Source organism: Bactrocera tryoni, chromosome 5 (genome assembly GCF_016617805.1).
Source record: "Bactrocera tryoni isolate S06 chromosome 5, CSIRO_BtryS06_freeze2, whole genome shotgun sequence".
Taxonomy (NCBI): Eukaryota; Metazoa; Arthropoda; class Insecta; order Diptera; family Tephritidae; genus Bactrocera; species Bactrocera tryoni.
The window spans coordinates 51606276-51624851 of NC_052503.1; the positions used below are offsets into that span (position 1 = coordinate 51606276).

Below are 18576 nucleotides of genomic sequence, written 5' to 3' on the forward strand. Positions count from 1 at the left end.
ACATTTTCCCCTGTGTTGAGTTGGGGTGAAAAAAATTCCTAAGGTGTGCCCCAATGGAAAGTAAAATTTTGACAGTTTAATTTCAAAACAGTTAGTTAAATTATTCAATGTATTCGTAGAAAAGCATATACTTTGCTTGCTAATAACAATATTACAGAAATTAGAAAAAATTCAAAGACTTGTTATTAACTGAGATTTTTAGATAACACACTAGTCTACGAAGACACAACTTGCGTTCGATACACATATGTACATATACTTAATTACATTTACATTGATCAACTACGAAAAGATTATTTTTAATAATTTTTTCATCTTAATTTTAGTTTGCAATATTTCAGCTAAATGAAATAAATTCAAAAAAGGGTCAAAAACTGTTCTTATTTAGAGTATAATAATTTACATAGTGTCATAAAGTTATAAGTTATAACGATCCGAAAATATAGCGTTCAGAGTTGTATTTGCGTAAACTTATTTTAGTATGCAATGCAACAACAATTTTTTTTAACTAGTATAAAAATTAATGATTTTATGATTTTACGATGCTTTATGACACATTGTGAGTACCCCAATTGTATTAAATGTAAAAAATAATAACATTAACAGATTAATAATTAAAAATTAATCACATTTACTATAATATTTACTTGTTATGTATACAGAGGTTCATTTAAATTCGTTTAATCCCGGATGCATATCTGTATTCATATTTGTAAGTTGTTGTCAAAATTTTTCCTAGCTCGGGAGCTGGGTAAAACTCGTTCGGATTCACCACGATAACGTAAAAATTTCGCTTTTATCAGTCAGAATTTTAATTTTTTACCGTTTGGCACACAGGCTATGCGTTCGAAATGTCAATCAAGTTTGCAATGTTGCAAATGTCAAGGATCACGTTGTAAAGTGCAAAGTTAAACTCAAAAGAGGCTTGTGAAAAGTGGCTGTCCGAGTTCTTCGTTAATAAGGAGGAGGGCTTCTAGGAGGGGGGTATTATGAAGTTGCCATTATTGCGATTATCGAACGAAACGGAGCATATTTGAACTAGATCCGATCACTGTAACACTTTTCATAAAACATTGAATAAAGAGCAAAAAAACGGAAGGGAGATATTTGACAACCTAATATTTTTCAGCACAGCAGCAGAGTATCAGCAAATATGCAACAGAGCTACTGTACTGCTGTAATTATTTCGTACATACCTCGAACGCAGCCTATCTTATGCACATTATACATATGTATATGTTTCAATTCTTGAAAATTAGTAAAAATGTCGGCCTGAAACCGCACGATCTCAGATATTGTAGCCTATGCGAATAGAACTACCATGCAAGGTTGAAGTTATATAAATTTTAAGATTTTACTGGCAAGAAAATTAAACTAAATCTTCACATTAGAAGCATATACTGCTTTCAATATCCACTTTTTATTGCAAGAATTATGAAGAAAAGAACTTTAAACAAAATTTTTGGAGAATTTGTCATTACAATCCAATTTTTAAAATGCATATCTGTACATACATACATGTATGTATGTAAGAATATATTTATTCAAGAATGATAGAGACAAGATTGCATCCCGTGACGTTATAAACGAAACGAATTGGTGAACTACTTTTCCCTCCGTTTATGACATCACTAATCAATGTATATCTGCCAAACTCAAAACAAGTAACGAAACGAATTTGTCGTAATCTTTATTTCTATCATTCTTGATATGTATTTGAACTTTTTTCAGAAAAAAATTTAAATCTTTAATGATACAATAACAAAACATATGTGCTTTCTAGGAAGTAGTATAAAGTGTCTACAGATGCATTATATTATATTCGCTTTCTACCAAAATAAATCTTTTGGGTTAGAATAAAAATCCGCCTTTCGGAGTAGCAATGTTTGGATTGAATGTGTAATGCATTTCTTCCTCTGTTGGAGCTACACGGGAGTCTTCTTCTTCGTTGTTAAAATATTGTTCAATTATGTAAAATGATTTGCAATAAATGTCGCGATTTTCGTGAGACTGCAAATACTCAATTTTGTCTAAACCTGAAATGAAAGAGAAAAGTATATTTACAATTTTGCTGAATAAGTCGATTCATTTCATTTCTTAAATATAAAAATAATTACATAAATACACAACATCTCTAGATCTCAAGCATTATTTAGTCCACCAATACGCATAATTCTATTGTCTCCATAACAATGACAATTTTAATTGAATAATCGGAAATCAAGTTAATTGTATATTTATATCAATAAAGCATAAAACTCTCCATACTTTTGGGTGCTGGAAAAAGGATGGGTCAATATCGCTTATTTTGGGTAAATTTTAGAATAGTATCCACCGAAATCGGATGTTCTCCATATTAAGAATACATACAAAACTTCAATTATAATTTAAAACTGTGAACTATTTAATATGAAACAAATATGTAAAAACAAATTAGCGAAATTCATTTTAAATAGAAATATTGCATATTTTAAATTGTAGAATTTTTTAACTTTAAATGTAAATAACAGTTGGATATATGGTATATACCAATACATTTTTAATTTGGAGAACCTTCTCCATCCGTCTATACCCATTTCAACCTCGAATTGGGAAATGTTAAATTCCGATTCTAATGCTTTATACCCAAACATTAGGAATATAAAAATATAATTTATCATACATGTATAGTCAGGGGATGAAAAGTATTGTATAAACACAACAAAATATAAAATATACAAACAAATAATTTTTTAAAGTATATTAATGTACCTCCACATTCTTCTATTGCTATGGCGTATGGATTTGGACGCGCAGCAAATTTTTCACCAGCTTTCAAAATATTTTCTAGTGCGTTTAGAGCCACTTGAACAATATCTGAATCCACCACGGTCAGGAAGTCACACATAGGTGCTATGCATCCCACATGAACCTAAAACAATAAAAAATAATCTTTAGGATACAAAGTATTTCGTTCTTCAATATTTAATAATACAACGTAGATCACGAGCAACAAAACTAGATTTTCTAATATTTATACACTAATATTTTAGGGATAAGCGGAGATATGGACCGTGGATTTATAAATTAATGGTCCTTTTTGATATATAAAGGGTTTCTAAGGTTGTGGACTATATAACTAACTTATCTTACAATCCTTACCAATAATCCATCGAACGGAAGAAAAAATATTCTCATATACGGTATGGAGCGGCTGTGGAAACGCCTCCACCGGTTTAAACATCTCTTATTACAGTTTTGTAAAACTGAAATAATAGCTGTCTTCGATTTGTCAAGCATTACTCTTCAGCGAATCGAACAAACTATACCAGATTTCCAAACAAACATGCCTTCTGACGCATACGTAAGGGTGTTAAAGATACACACTTGGTCAGTGCATAACAGCTTAGATAATCTTTATTTGTCAAAGTGTTAGAAAGATATGTAACTCTAAGTATTACAATGATATACATTGATAAAATAGTATCCACAAGAACATTTTTAGTCACAAATTTGTACTATCGAGAAACTTATATCAAATAATATAGATAATAATATACGAACACCCACACTTTAATGAGATATCCAAAGTGTGCTTGCTTCAATGTAGCTCCATAATTTTTTTTTGTTGCTTTCACATATAAATTTTGTGTCAAAAGAGCAGAGAAATAACCAATCGAAGACAGCTTACCGACCAAAAGTAAAAAGTTGTATTCCGGCCGACCAAAGGTAAATGATAATTTTTGATGTATGTTCTTAATTGTGAATGAATTAAAAATAATATTGGTATGGTCAACTGACGGTTGGGAGTTATATAAAACGGGATTTGCATATACAAGTCTGTGAAAAAGTGGATTTTAGGGATCGCAATTTTCTATATATGGTATATGAGAGTTAACTATGTATAGTGAGGTATAAAAAACTTTAAAGTCAGCTGGAAAGTTGGAAAACAAAATATTGAGACCTGAGAAAAGAAGATAACATTAGTGTTGAACTAAAACTCTTGCACACATTTCCCAAATTTTTTTTCTTCAAGATAACACAAAATTACACCATATATTTGAGAAAGGTGTACATATATATTGGTAGACCAATACATATGTATATGTAATATGATAATAGTTATTTGGGTACTCGGAGAAGAATTCATCCCATTACAATTAATTTTTAACACAAAGACATATTAGTATCAAAAAAGATGTATTCTTGCTTTCACTCATAAAGCATTGTTCACTTAAAATCTGTACGCAAAAATATTATTATAACTAAAAAGATAAACAACGGAAACTAAAAATTTTAATACGTTAAAGAAGAGAATTTATTAAGCTTTTAATTTTAATACAAGATATAATTATTCAACTTTGTTATATAGGAAGTTGCGAGCATGTTTTCTAAAAGAAGACATTAACTTTCGCACAGTTTTTCTTGTTACTTTAGCTGCATGTTTATTCCATAAAGGCAACATTGAGTCATATTTTTTTATTACCCGACCACTTCTCCTCAAATTGTTTTTTATTATCGCCCAATATTTTTCTATTGGGCGAAGCTGTGGACAATTAGGCGGATTAAAGATTTTTGGTATTACTTCCACCTTGTTATTTTGATACCACTTCATAGCAGTGAAAGAATAATGTATGCTCGCCAAATCTGGCCAAAATTTTACAGAAGTCCTGTGATGTCGAATAAACGGCAGTAATCTTTTCTCAAGACACTCTTTTATATAAATATCCGATGTCATTGTGGTCGACGTTACGAAAGTACGACTTTTAAGCCCACAGGAGCATATTGCTTGCCAAATCATAACTTTTTTACCGTATTTATCAATTTTTTTATATTTATATTTTGCTTCCACATTCCCACGCTTGTTTGCAACATAAAACTTTTGTCCAGGAAGTTGATTGCAATCGAGTTTGACACAAGTTTCGTCATCCATTACAGGACAGCCTTTGAACTTCGTCAAAATCTGATTGTACAGAAGTCGTACGCGTCTTTTTGCCAAAATATTCTGTTTGTCAGATCTGTTTGGGTACTTAATTGCACGGTATGTATTTAGCCCAGCATTTAAACGTATTCGCCTGGCGGTACTTATACTTGTCCCGAATTTTTTGGTGCGATCACTGTCAGATAGCCCGAGATTTTTTTTAATTGAGGTTAGTATCTTCCTTACTAATTCTAAATCCCGCGCTCCTCTTTTTACACACATTTTTTTAGCTCTTTCTATGCTCAAAGTATTTTTGTACCGTTTAATTACACTACAAACTGTTGTTTTGGACAATTTTAATTTTTTTCCAATTTTTGAACCTGACCATGTCGGATTTGCTATAAATTCGTTCACTATTAATTTTCGATTAGCGTACTCCATTTCACATTTAATAGCCAACTGATAAGCAAGGGTATTGAAAAGTCCTATACATAACTGTATTTTAACTATATACTCAGATCAACTGATTTTACTCAGAAAATTTGTAAAATAACGGAACAGCGGTCCCTAGAGTGCGTACAGATTTTAAGTGAACAATGCTTTATATCTCACACAGTGACCGATATTTTCGGTAAAAAATCAGCCATATGCACTGAGGTTCACATATTCGGTATACGGGATGTTGAAAAGTTTTGATGTAATTCTAACCATTTTTGGGCATATCTTGAGAGCATTTTTAGTGCAAAGTTGTATTATGTTAATTTTATTGGTGCTTAGATATACATTGTTAGGTGTAAGAATCAGGTTGATTCTATCTACATAGACTTTCGTTAAGCATTTGACGGAGTCAGTCAATAGATTCTTATATCCAAGCTTCGCAGTTAAGGTGTCACTGGTAATACGTTGGATCAGCTCTACTCATATCCTGTTGAAAGGTACTTACAAGTTGGTACACCAACAAGAAACTCGGTCGGTAATATCATCGCTAACTACAAGCTCAATGGTCAGAATTTACAAGAAGTCGCGGATATCAAGCTCCTGAAGATTTTTTATTAACTAGCCCACATTTGTGAAACAAGTCGATAAAATAACCTTGAAGTCTTTCAAAGTTCAGGGACTCATTAAAAGAACTAGCAGAGACTTCCGCAATTCTTATATTCGGATACTGTACTGTCATATGATAACCATACACTATTTCATCCACCTTTAAAGTCAACAGCTTAAATGATCGACGTCAAGTGGATGACATAGCATTTTCCTAGAAAGTACTACTTATTCACATTGGTGCACCTGATGTACTTCGAATTTTTGAGTTTGCTTCCTCTGTAATCTTTCTTAAGCATTCTTCTTCTTCTTAATTGGCGTAGACACCGCTTACGCGATTATAGCCGAGTTAACAACAGCGCGCCAGTCGTTTCTTCTTTTCGCTACGTGGCGCCAATTGGATATTCCAAGCGAAGCCAGATCCTTCTCCACTTGGTCCTTCCAACAGAGTGGAGGTCTTCCTCTTCCTCTGCTTCCCCCGGCGGGTACTTTCAGAGCTGGAGTGTTTTCATCCATCCGGACCTAGCCAGCGTAGCCGCTGTCTTTTAATTCGCTGAACTATGTCAATGTCGTCGTATATCTCGTACAGCTCATCGTTCCATCGAATACGATATTCGCCGTGGCCAATGCGCAAAGGACCATAAATCTTTTGCAGAACCTTTCTCTCGAAAACTCGTAGCGTCGACTCATCGGTTGTTGTCATCGCCCAAGCCTCTGCACCATATAGCAGGACGGGAATTATGAGCGACTTATAGAGCTTGGCTTTTGTTCGTCGAGAGAGGAATTTACTTTTCAATTGCCTACTCAGTCCGAAGTAGCACCTGTTGGCAAGAGCAATCCTGCGTTGGATTTCCAGGCTGACATTGTTGGTGGTGTTAATGCTGGTTCCTAAATAGACGAAATTATCTACAACTTCAATGTTATGACTGTCAACAGTGACGTGAGAGCCAAGTCGCGAGTGCGACGACTGTTTGTTTGATGACAGCAGATATTTCGTTTTGCCCCCGTTCACTACCAGACCCATTTTCTGTGCTTCCTTGTCCAGCCTGGAGAAAGCAGAACTAACGGCGCGGGTGTTGAGGCCGATGATATCAATATCTTAAGCATTATCGCCTATAAAAAACGAAAACCCAGAAAAACTAGGTGTTCAACGGACCACATAACTAATTTTCTTTCCATGTCAACCCTCTCCACTCTGAAATCGACTTCAGTGGCTACGCGTCAAGAACACGGAATACAGTCTATTTTCTATTAATGTATTAATTTTTGTCTAATGTTTAATTTTTTAAGGCAATGTTGAACTTCTTACGTGATCTCCTCGTATATAGCCGACTTTCAAATAAATAAAATAATGTTAATAAGAGACGTGTTGCTTACCAAATATCTAATCTGTTCGGCTGTTCCACTACTGGTGGCATTTGCGATTGCCCATGCAGACTCCTTTTTAGTTTTAAAATCAGCACTTTGCATAATAGTTATAAGTACGGGAAAAATATTAGCATCAATCACCGCTTGGATTTGTTGTCTATTTCCAGCGGCTATGTTAGAAATAGTCCAACAGGCCTCTTTTTTAATAGTTTCATATTGAGAGTTCAATAAATCATTTATGCATGATAGTGCATTGCAGTTTAATATGACTTGAGTCTGAACATCATCTCCCGTTACTATATTTCCTACGGCTCGAAGTGCTGCTGTAACAACTTTGTTCTGCGGATGCCTACAAAATAAAATATTAATCAATATTTTAATTCGGTTGTAATTTTGAAAATCAGTAAATATTACATAAGGAGTTCAACTAGGCGACGGCAAACTCCCGCATCTATAACTGCTTGCACTTTATCGTTAGGCCCATCAGACAAATAGCTTATAGCCCAACAAGCGTCACTTAATATATCAGGATCTGTATGATTTAGAAGCCGGGCTAGGATTGGTAGACCACTAACAATTTTAGAAAAATCCGCTGGAGGATTTTTACCACGGCACAAATTCGATAGTGTCCATACAGCATTCCTTATCAATGTCAAGCGGTTTGAAGTACTCAGCACACTGAAATTTAGATTTATGTCTATTTAGATTAATATCTACTATTTAGATTAATATCTACTAATAAAAAAGATTTTCGTCGTCAAAAATTTACCAAAGAACAATTTGAGTAAAATATTTTCCAGCAAAGTGAAATATGATAAATAATATTTGAAGATAAAGAACTGAGAAAAGATATTGTACTATTGAATATTACTCAATACAATTTAAATTTTAAATGAAAGAAACAAAAGAAAGAAACATTGGCAATATGTTCCACATTTTTATATAGCTTACTGCAATAGGGGTTGAAGAATTCCCAAATTAAGTAAATGATCACGGCAACTTGGCGAATCTCCAGATATATTTCCTAAAGCCCAGACAGCCTGCTCTTGAACATCATCATGGGGACTTAATAAAAGGTCTATGAAGACAGGCACAGCACCTTCCTCTACCACAATTTTAGTTTGATTTGATGTTCCTGAAGCAATATTAGTCAACGCCCAAGCAGCTTCGAACTAACATTGAAATTAATAAATTATTAATTATTTGTCATAAATTTGCATATATCACTGCTTTGGATTTTACTTGTAAAGAGGCATTAGAATTATTTCCCAGAAAATATACTAAACGGGGAACTATCCCTTTCTGTATAACTTCTTCTATCGGCGGGTTTGGATCCCGAGACAATAGCCTGCGGAATTTCTGCGTAGCATCAAGTTGATCGGCTTCATTTTCACTATGTATTTGGTCTATTAATTCCTGTTTAATTACAATATCAACAGTTCCGAGACTTTGCTCACACAGTATTTTTGGAAGTTGCAGTTCTACATTGTATTGATGTGCACCACTCTGCATTTCAACCTCCTTTTAAATAAAAAGCAAAATAAATGGATGCAAAAAAACCGAAAATATATATATCTACTTGGCCGCCTTCCTCAATTTCAGATTGTTGTACTTCGGAAACAACATTTCGTCTTTTAATTAATTGCTGTTCTCGTTTCTGTTTACGAATCTGGACACCTTCTTCTTCACGCCTTCGACGCATCTCCGTGGAATCCAAAGGCGTGTTTTTATAGCGATGCCTATGGGTCGTTGACATGGTGATAAATAAATAATCAAATTATTTTCCAGAGACTATGCATTTACTTTAATGAAACAATTTTACAAAAAAATTTTCCATAGTCGACAAAACTAATCGATTTGTTTTAAAAATCACATTTCATCCTAATTACACGGACGTTACACGATCAAGAAATTGCTTTGAATGTACCATACACTATAATAATTATGACACAAAAGCGTTCACGACGGTTTAAAATTACACATGTACTTGTTTCTGACAACAAAACCGATAAAATTGTTTTCTGTGACACCCGAAACGGATACAATTTCTGTTTCGAACGTCAAGTCAATTATATCTGAATTCGTATAACCTACCACATTTTTTATCGGTTTCAGTTCTGTTTCCAACAAAAATCAGGTTCTAAAATTCCCCTATTAATTTATTTCGGGCAAAAATTTTTAAATTTTAAATGGCTTCCTTGACGACAGCACCCTGAACCTATTATGTATTATCTATTTGCGTGTAACATACGTCACAGCTGACAAGTATATTGTGTGATCAACATGAAGCGAACTTCTTGCTCGTGTAACTTTCACTGAGAATGGTAGGCACCTTGCCGTGGTGTAGGGGCTTAAGTCGCAAGACACACTCGGCACTCCCCAACCGATGTGGGTGGTGTTGATTGGCACTGCCCAGGTAGGATGTCGGGCGCCGCATGCGTGCGGTAACCAAGAGCTACCTCTTCCTAATCCAGGGTGTTATGCGACTCCCGTGCCCATTAGATAATTTTCAGCCAGGAGGTAATATCGGCTGTATTTTAACTGAACCTTCCCAACACCGGACGAAATTGGGAAGTGACGACGGCGTTACTGCGTTATGGGGCTCTGGCGCGGCGGACCTTTGAGTTCCTCCTAACTTACATAGACCCGACCGCTCACCTCGTTGAGCCAAGGGTTGCAAGAAACAGATGGACAACAACGACACTAAAACTAAAAATACAACCGGAACTAGGCAAAAACCGTTACAGAGGACTAAGGACAACGAAAAAAAACAGTGGTACTGTTGCAGGGAAGGGGGAGTTCAGCAGCTAAACGCAAGTTTAGTTTCCTGGATGCCCTATCGCCTGAGGAGCGAGCGCTGTTTGAGGAGCATGCCAGGAAGGAGGATAATGACATGCCCTCATGCAGCGGTGCTCAGCAGGCGACATCCACTGCACCCGCAAAGAACGCATCGAATACCTCCGCAACTCCCCAAAGTAGGATCAGCTCCTCGGACTCAGGAGAGTCTCAACGTACAGCAGGAGGCGCCGGCAAAAGAAAAAGGAGGCGCAGGGGAAGACTGCCCCCTCTACCACCAACAGGTCGTTCGGGTGACCATGATGACCCTCGCAGAAAGGGAATGAATGGTGCCAGTCTAAAATGGTACCTAAGGCACCTCCAGAAGGGAAGAACTCCTGAGGAAGCCGAAAGGATGGCGAGGAACAGGGTCAGAGGCAATAGTGCCATACAGCATTCCTTATAAATGTCAAGCGGTTTGAAGTACTCAGCACACTGAAATTTAGATTTATGTTATATATTATTTTAATATGTACTAATAAAAAGATTTTCGTTATGAAAAATCTACCAAAGGACAATTTGAGTAAAATATTTTCCAGCAAAGTAAAATATGATAATATTTGAAGATAAAGAACCGAGAAAAGATATTGTACTATTGAATACTACTCAATACAATTTAAATTTCAAATGAAAGAAACAAAAGAAAGAAACATTGGCAATATATTCCACAATAACGCCTCTCCGGCCTCGAAGGAGCGTAAAGGCGGAAATACCGCATCCTGCAGTAAGCGGCGTTCGGAGCAGCAGACCAGTCAACGCAAATCCAACCGGGAGGACTGGAAGCGTGAAGCCAGCGTCTTGGACAGCCAAACGTAAAAGCGCCAGATCACAGGGGTCACCAAACTCCAAAAGGCAACGAGGTAGCTATGCCCAGGTAGCTGGAGGCCAACTCTCCGCACCGAATCCTCCTCGGGCTGCTGAGGGACAGCGTAGATATGTGGATGCCTTAAAAGCTATACGGATGACTGTACTGACGCTAAACAACCCGGCGAAGACTCTGGGGGCAGAGGAGCTCACCTCCGAGATGCAGAGTTTGCTGGAAACTGGGGAGGTGACGTTATGCGCCTTCTTAGACATCTAAGGTGTCTTTGACAACATGTCTCAAAAATGCGTGGCAAGGGCCCTGGAGATAAGGAATGCAGTGGCTCCGGTGCGCAGATGGATAGAGGCCGCACTGCGCACCAGAATAGCTGAGACCACAGTAGGAGATACCAGTACTCGCCTCGGCACTACAAGGGGCTGCCCCCAGGGAGGAGTTGTGTTGCTAACTGACAATGGAATCCACTGTCAAGGAAATGCGGACGACATTGTAGGGTACTTTCTGCGATATCGTACAAAGGGGACTAGGCCTGGCCGAGGGTTGGTCCAGTAGCATCAAACTAAACATCAACCTCTTGAAGACGGGCATCGTCCCGTTTATGAGGCGCAGGTCTCTGCCAGGCCTCAGGAACCTAACACTCGGGGGCAGAGAGATAAAGATGACCAATATGGTCAAATACCTGGGTCTCACGCTGGATTTAACGTTGCGATGGAAGCAGCATGTTGACCTGACTATGGTCAAAGCCACAAAGGCACTGATGGTGTGCAATCGACTGACTGGTAAATCCTGGGGGTGTAAACCAAGGATTATCAGATGGTTGTACACCATGGTAGTGCGACCAATTATCACTTATGGAGCGGTGAATTGGGCTCCGAAAGCATCCCAGACGTCGGTAGGACTTCAACTATCAAAGCTGCAAAGACTCGCCTGCATCTGTACGACGGGCGGGAGCTATGCGCACAGGAGTTTAACCTACTACAGTATCTAGGGCGAAGCTGCGCAAGTGTCACTTTAGATTTTCGGGGCAACTCATGCCAGTTTTACAATGGGTGGTGGTTTGACTCTAAGAACGCACTGACCGCCATTGGAGTCATTAACACTTTCATCGATTCCCTTTCAGTGGATAGTAGCCAATGCGTGTCTGAAATGATTGTCGGTTTAATGTCGTCGACGTAGTCAAGGAAAAACCTATTTATGTTACTACGAGGCGACTGCGAAAACATACCAGCAGAAACTACTTTGAGAGAAGTTCATAATGTTTCTAAACCGGAAGCATGCAGGCCTCGCTATGTGAATGTTCCACCGGAGACATAAGGAGGCCGGAGTGCAATGTTCTGACATGCAAGCGACCATATCGGCACGCCGTAGTTGAGGACCGATTGCCTTGTTTGTTGCCAACAACGTTTCTTTGTCTTCACCCCATAGTTTTGTACTTTGGCAGTTATCGCGATCGTATGAAATCTATTGATAGTTAGGGTTTTAACGTCATCGACTGCAAAGTTAAGCTCGTCTGTATTCCTTAGCAGTTTGTCAATATGCTCTCTATGGATTTAGTGCGTGAGAGTATTAGGTTCCCCGCAGAGAAGAAGCGATTAAGCTCGTTTACTTTTGAGCACATGTCATATATTTTGCTATGGCTTCTAGTAGCGCTGTATGACCGGCAGCTTCAAAAGTATTTGACAAGTCCAACGCTCCTACAGTGCTCTCCTCGCATGGTAGTTTTTGATTGAAGCCATTGGTTATATGAGCGTTAGTGGGCGATGACTCCCCTTAGTTAAAGGATTTCCCAGGTTTTGTTACAGTGACCAGTCTTCCGATTTTTCAGATATCATGTGCGCAGGAGGATGGAGTCATGTGTAGAAGTTCACGCAAGTGAGGAAAGTTCTCTGATCGCCATTCACTTGGGAGTGGCCAGAAACGATTCTTTTCACATGGCTCAAGCAGCTCACTACTTCCGGTATTTGACCAAGTATCCTCTGGGTAGCCTAAGAATATCCGTTCGAAGGCGAGCTCATGTGAGAAGGCGAAACATTCCCTAAATTGGGTTGTGCGCTGAGCTTGGGATCCGCCACGTAAAAAAACACCCCCAGTGAAGAGCTACAACCAGCCTCGGATGAGAGACCCCCCTTTGATGACGACCATGGCAAACGAAATAAGGACTACGAATTGAGGGCATGCACCTGGAATGTCCGGTCCCTTAATTGGGAAGGTGCCGCTGCCCAGCTGGTTGATGTCCTCGTAAAGACAAAGGCTGATATCACCGCCGTCCAAGAAATGCGATGGACGGGACAAGGACAGAGACGAGTAGGTCCTTGTGACATTTACTACAGTGGCCATATAAAGGAGCGCAAGTTTGGTGTTGGATTCGTGGTGGGGGAGAGACTCCGTCGCCGAGTACTATCATTCACTCCGGTGAATGAACGTCTAGCCACAATCCGCATCAAAGCGAGGTTCTTCAACATATCGCTGATTTTCGCGCTCAGAGAAGGACGATGTGACCAAAGATGCCTTCTATGAGCGTTTGGGGCGCGTTTATGAGAGCTGCCCCCGCCTGGATGTCAAAATCGTGCTTGGCGACTTTAACGCCAGGGTGGGCAAAGAAGGTATCTTTATCACTACGGTCAGTATATTCAGCCTCCACGACGAAACATTCCCAAATGGGTTGAGGCTGATTGACTTCGCCGGGGCCCGAAATAAGGTTATCTGTAGTACTAGATTCCAGCACAAAAAAATTCATCAAGCTACCTGGCTGTCTCCGGATCGAAAAACTACCAACCAGATCGATCATGTTGTGATAGACGGAAGACACGTCTCCAGTATTTTAGATGTGCGTGCGCTCCGAGGTCCTAACATCGACTCGGACCACTATCTTGTTGCAGCTAAGATTCGCACCCGCCTCTGTGCAGCAAAAAACGCGCGCCACCAAACACAAGGAAGGTTCGACGTCGAGAAGCTGCAATCACAACAGACAGCCGAACGATTTTCTACTCGGCTTGCACTCCTGCTCTCTGAGAGCACTCGTCAACAACTCGGTATAAGGGAACTGTGGGACGGCATTTCAAACCCCTTACGTAGCTGCAACCGAAACCATTGGTTTTCGGAAAGTGCAAAAGAACAGCTGGTACGACGAGGAGCGCCGTGTCGCAGCGGAGAAAACAGGCTGCCTACCTCGCAACGTTACGATCGACCACCACACGTGCGGGATGGATAGATACCGAGAGTTGAAGAGGGAAGCCAGACACATTTGAAGACAGAAGAAGAAAGAGGCTGAAATGCGTGAGTACGAAGAAGCTTGATAAGCTGGCCGACAGGGGTAATGCTCGAAAATTCTACGAAAAATGCGGCGGCTTACGGAAGGTTTCAAGACCGGAGCGTATTCCTGTAGAACCCCCAAAGGTGATCTAGTCACTGATGCCCAGAGCATACTTAAATTATGGAGGGAACACTTCTCCAGCCTGCTGAATGGCAGTGAACGCACAACACCAGGAGAAGGAGAACCCGATTCCCCAATCGATGACGATGGAGCTGACGTTCCATTACCCGACCATGAAGAAGTTCGAATAGCAATTGCCCGCCTGAAGAACAACAAAGCGGCAGGGGCCGACGGATTGCCGGCCGAGCTATTCAAACACGGCGGCGAAGAACTGATAAGGTGCATGCATCAGCTTCTTTGTAAAATATGGTCGGACGAAAGCATGCCCAACAATTGGAATTTAAGTGTGCTATGCCCAATCCATAAAAAAGGAGACCCCACAATCTGCGCCAACTACCGTGGGATTAGCCTCCTCAACATCGCATATAAGGTTCTATCGAGCGTATTGTGTGAAAGATTAAAGCCCACCGTCAACAAACTGATTGGACCTTATCAGTGTGGCTTTAGACCTGGAAAATCAACAACCGACCAGATATTCACCATGCGCCAAATCTTGGAAAAGACCCGTGAAAGGAGAATCGACACACACCACCACTTCGTCGATTTCAAAGCTGCTTTCGACAGCACGAAAAGGAGCTGCCTCTATGCCGCGATGTCTGAATTTGGTATCCCCGCAAAACTAATACGGCTGTGTAAACTGACGTTGAGTAACACCAAAAGCTCCGTCAGGATCGGGAAGGACCTCTCCGAGCCGTTCGATACCAAACGAGGTTTCAGACAAGGCGATTCCCTATCGTGCGACTTTTTCAACCTGCTTTTGGAGAAAATAGTTCGAGCTGCAGAACTAAATAGAGAAGGTACCATCTTCTATAAGAGTGTACAGCTGTTGGCGTATGCCGATGATATTGATATCATCGGCCTCAACACCCGCGCCGTTAGTTCTGCTTTCTCCAGGCTGGACAAGGAAGCACAGAAAAGGGCAAGACGAAATATCTCCTGTCATCAAACAAACAGTCGTCGCATTCGCGACTTGGCTCTCACGTCACTGTTGACAGTCATAACTTTGAAGTCGTAGATAATTTCGTCTATCTTGGAACCAGCGTAAACACCACCAACAACGTCAGCCTAGAAATCCAACGCAGGATAACTCTTGCCAACAGGTGCTACTTCGGACGGAGTAGGCAATTGAGAAGCAAAGTCCTCTCTCGACAAACAAAAACCAAACTCTATAAGTCACTCATAATTCCCGTCCTACTGTATGGTGCAGAGTCTTGGACGATGTCAACAACGGATGAGTCGACGTTGCGAGTTTTCGAGAGAAAAGTTCTGCGAAAGATTTATGGTCCTTTGCGCGTTAGCCACGGCGAATACCGCATTCGATGGAACGATGAGCTGTACGAGATATACGACGACATCGACATAGTTCAGCGAATTAAAAGACAGCGGCTACGCTGGCTAGGTCATGTTGTCCGGATGGACGAAAACACTCCAGCTCTTAAAATATTCGACGCAGTACCCGCCGGGGGAAGCAGAGGAAGAGGAAGACCTCCACTCCGTTGGAAGGACCAAGTGGAGAAGGATCTGGCTTCGCTTGGAATATCCAATTGGCGCCACGTAGCGAAAAGAAGAAACGACTGGCGCGCTGTTGTTAACTCGGCTATAATCGCTTAAGCGGTTTCTACGCCAATTAAGAAGAAGATGTGCGCAAGGATTGGTAATAACAGGTTGAAGACCTCCCGTCACGCTTAGATGTTTGGCAGTCAAGTTAATATGCGGCTTCGTCGTGAAAAGCAAGCGGTGCGCAGTTTACCGTTTTGTAAAACCGTCGGGTAATACGTCAAATCGTGCGATGTTGCTATTGTTGTGATATGAATTATTGGCTAAAGAAGTTCACCTCTTCGGATTGGAGAAAGCAAGACCCAGGATATGGATTTCAACGCAGTCAAGCAAGTCATAACTTGCTTGGTCCAGTGGAGAGGTTACAAGAATTCAGGAGCTCCACCAATTTAGTCCTCTCATGCTGGTTTACCAGCAATACTGGTACTGGAAAAACGAAGAGATTTTTCGTTACTCATAACAGGGTTATGGATGTTGTATTTGTGCTATAATCTTTCTTTTTTTTATTACTTTTTACTTTTTATGAGTTAAAGCTTTTTATATACTAATTAATATAAAATAAATGTGTTAGTGAGTATTAAAATTACCAATATAAGTGTGAAATTCATTATAAATACAAAAAATACATAATCAAAGTAGTCGAATTTTTGAAATTTAGTTGCAAGACTTCAAAATATAAATTGTGTGCTAACCCAATTTTTTACTAGTGAAATAGAATTTATCAGACAATTATTAGTTTAAATAAAATCTTTAATTAAAACCAAAAGTTTAATAATTATAACTAATATTATAGCTTATTAGATATAGATATCATTGATTAGAATTCTATCCATACATATGGCTTCAGCACGGCTATCAAAATGGTCTATAGTAACTTTAATGATCAACACCGGACTAATATATATATATGACTAGTGACATATGTACATACATATCCTATCCTATACACTGATAGGATTAAAAATTGTTATGTGTTAAAGATATATCAAATACAATAGGTGGATTATTAGGCTTATAATTAATATCACAAGTAGACGCGTTCACATAAATAATATTTCCGTCTGATGTAATACCATAACCCTCATGGATATGCCCAAATACATGATATTTGGGCTTAACTCGTTTCTGCACCGTAGTTAGCAAATCTACACAACCAGCACGTACGCCAGAGCAGCATAAATCTCCGTGGCCAACGGGTGGAGTATGTGTTACCAATATATCCACATTATTTGGTATGCGGTTCCAAGCATTTATACATGCTTCTCCACGGGGTAAATTGAACGCCCAATTACAAAATTCTGGCTGCCAGGGAGTACCATATATACGTATACCCATTACATCAATTAATTGGTCTTCTATATAGGTACAATTTACTAAAACGTCTCGAATATTTTCAGTTTGTATAGCACTTTCAATGTCTTCTCTGGGATTTCCCAGCATCGGCATACTGTCAAGGCTGAAGCGGCCCGTGTGTTTAGTGCTGTACACGAGAGCAATAAATAATAATGACTCTTAAAGCTTTCATTCGTATTAGACATACCGACTAGCAGGACATTTATTTGAAGAACCTTCTGTAAAGGTTGTATCAAAACTTAGTTCGTGATTTCCCGCTATGACTATCTTATGCTTATGAGGAAGAGTAGCAATCCATTTATCAAAATCAATAACTTCGTCTAATTTACCACATTTCGTAAAATCGCCAGCATGAATAAAGATGTCACCGTCGGGTACATCAAATTTTAAGTAAGGTGTTAACGAATGTGTATCGCTCATACAAACAACACGAATTTTATTAGGATCTTTCGGTTTGACCGTCTTACTCATAGACACTTTTATCACACGCTGCGTTTTGGAAATCTCGTTCCAAGCAGCTGTTGGATTATTGCTTAATGGGTGTACAGATATTGAATTTTCCAAATCCATGTATCACCGGTATTATTTACGTATAGGACAAATTAAATAAAGTACAAAATAAGAGGGATACTATCGTAAACATCGATAATAAACATAACAAAGCTGTTACATTTTACAGATTGCAATATCACAACGTTTAGTAGGCAATATTGTTGGATCGGTATCCACATCACACAATTTTTACATAAAAGTGGCCATACATGACACACATGTGCGTTCGATCTGTATGAAATCGTTCGCTATACACGGCATACAAATCCTATTCGGGGACACGAGAAAAATGAGATTTTGTGTGCACACAGCGCCAAACATGGCCGATCGTAAAAAATCAAACATTTTCGCGAACATGAATTGATATGCGCACAAGCTCATACACGAGTAAATCGCAATCGCACCCATACCGATGGAACGCACATGTGTGTCGTGACTGGCCACTTTAAGTGATAAAGAGATGCCCAACTCATCTCTCATTGTAAGAGAGCAATTACTAAATTTCAAAACCTACTGAGATTTGACAGTAAAAAACTTTATTTTATTTTGCAGTTGGTCTAATCGCGTATGTTCACACTAGTATATTTAAGCCAGTGTGACAAAAGACACTATTAAAAAAATTATTAAGCAAGTGAAAAGAGTATTGTCTTCCCGTTAGATGACGTGCACGACCACTTAGATAATCCTTATCATACTAACGGGTATTCGATAATC

The 18576-nt window shown here is 39.2% G+C and overlaps 2 protein-coding genes across 2 annotated transcripts; both read right to left on the bottom strand.

Annotated features, from left to right (window-relative positions):
* Positions 1-1381: 1381 nt before the first annotated feature.
* On the bottom strand, positions 1382-9165 carry LOC120777522 (importin subunit alpha-7). The gene is made up of 7 exons (XM_040108890.1): positions 8892-9165; positions 8555-8833; positions 8264-8484; positions 7727-7990; positions 7322-7661; positions 2752-2911; positions 1382-2036 (listed from the first exon to the last, which is right to left on the bottom strand). The coding sequence occupies exons 1-7, from the start codon at positions 9066-9068 to the stop codon at positions 1852-1854; spliced, it is 1626 nt and encodes a 541-aa protein (XP_039964824.1). The 5' UTR covers positions 9069-9165; the 3' UTR covers positions 1382-1851.
* Positions 9166-16509: 7344 nt separating this feature from the next.
* On the bottom strand, positions 16510-17946 carry LOC120778785 (metallophosphoesterase domain-containing protein 1). Its single transcript, XM_040110772.1, has 2 exons — positions 17498-17946; positions 16510-17437 (listed from the first exon to the last, which is right to left on the bottom strand). The coding sequence occupies exons 1-2, from the start codon at positions 17878-17880 to the stop codon at positions 16915-16917; spliced, it is 906 nt and encodes a 301-aa protein (XP_039966706.1). The 5' UTR covers positions 17881-17946; the 3' UTR covers positions 16510-16914.
* Positions 17947-18576: the final 630 nt, after the last annotated feature.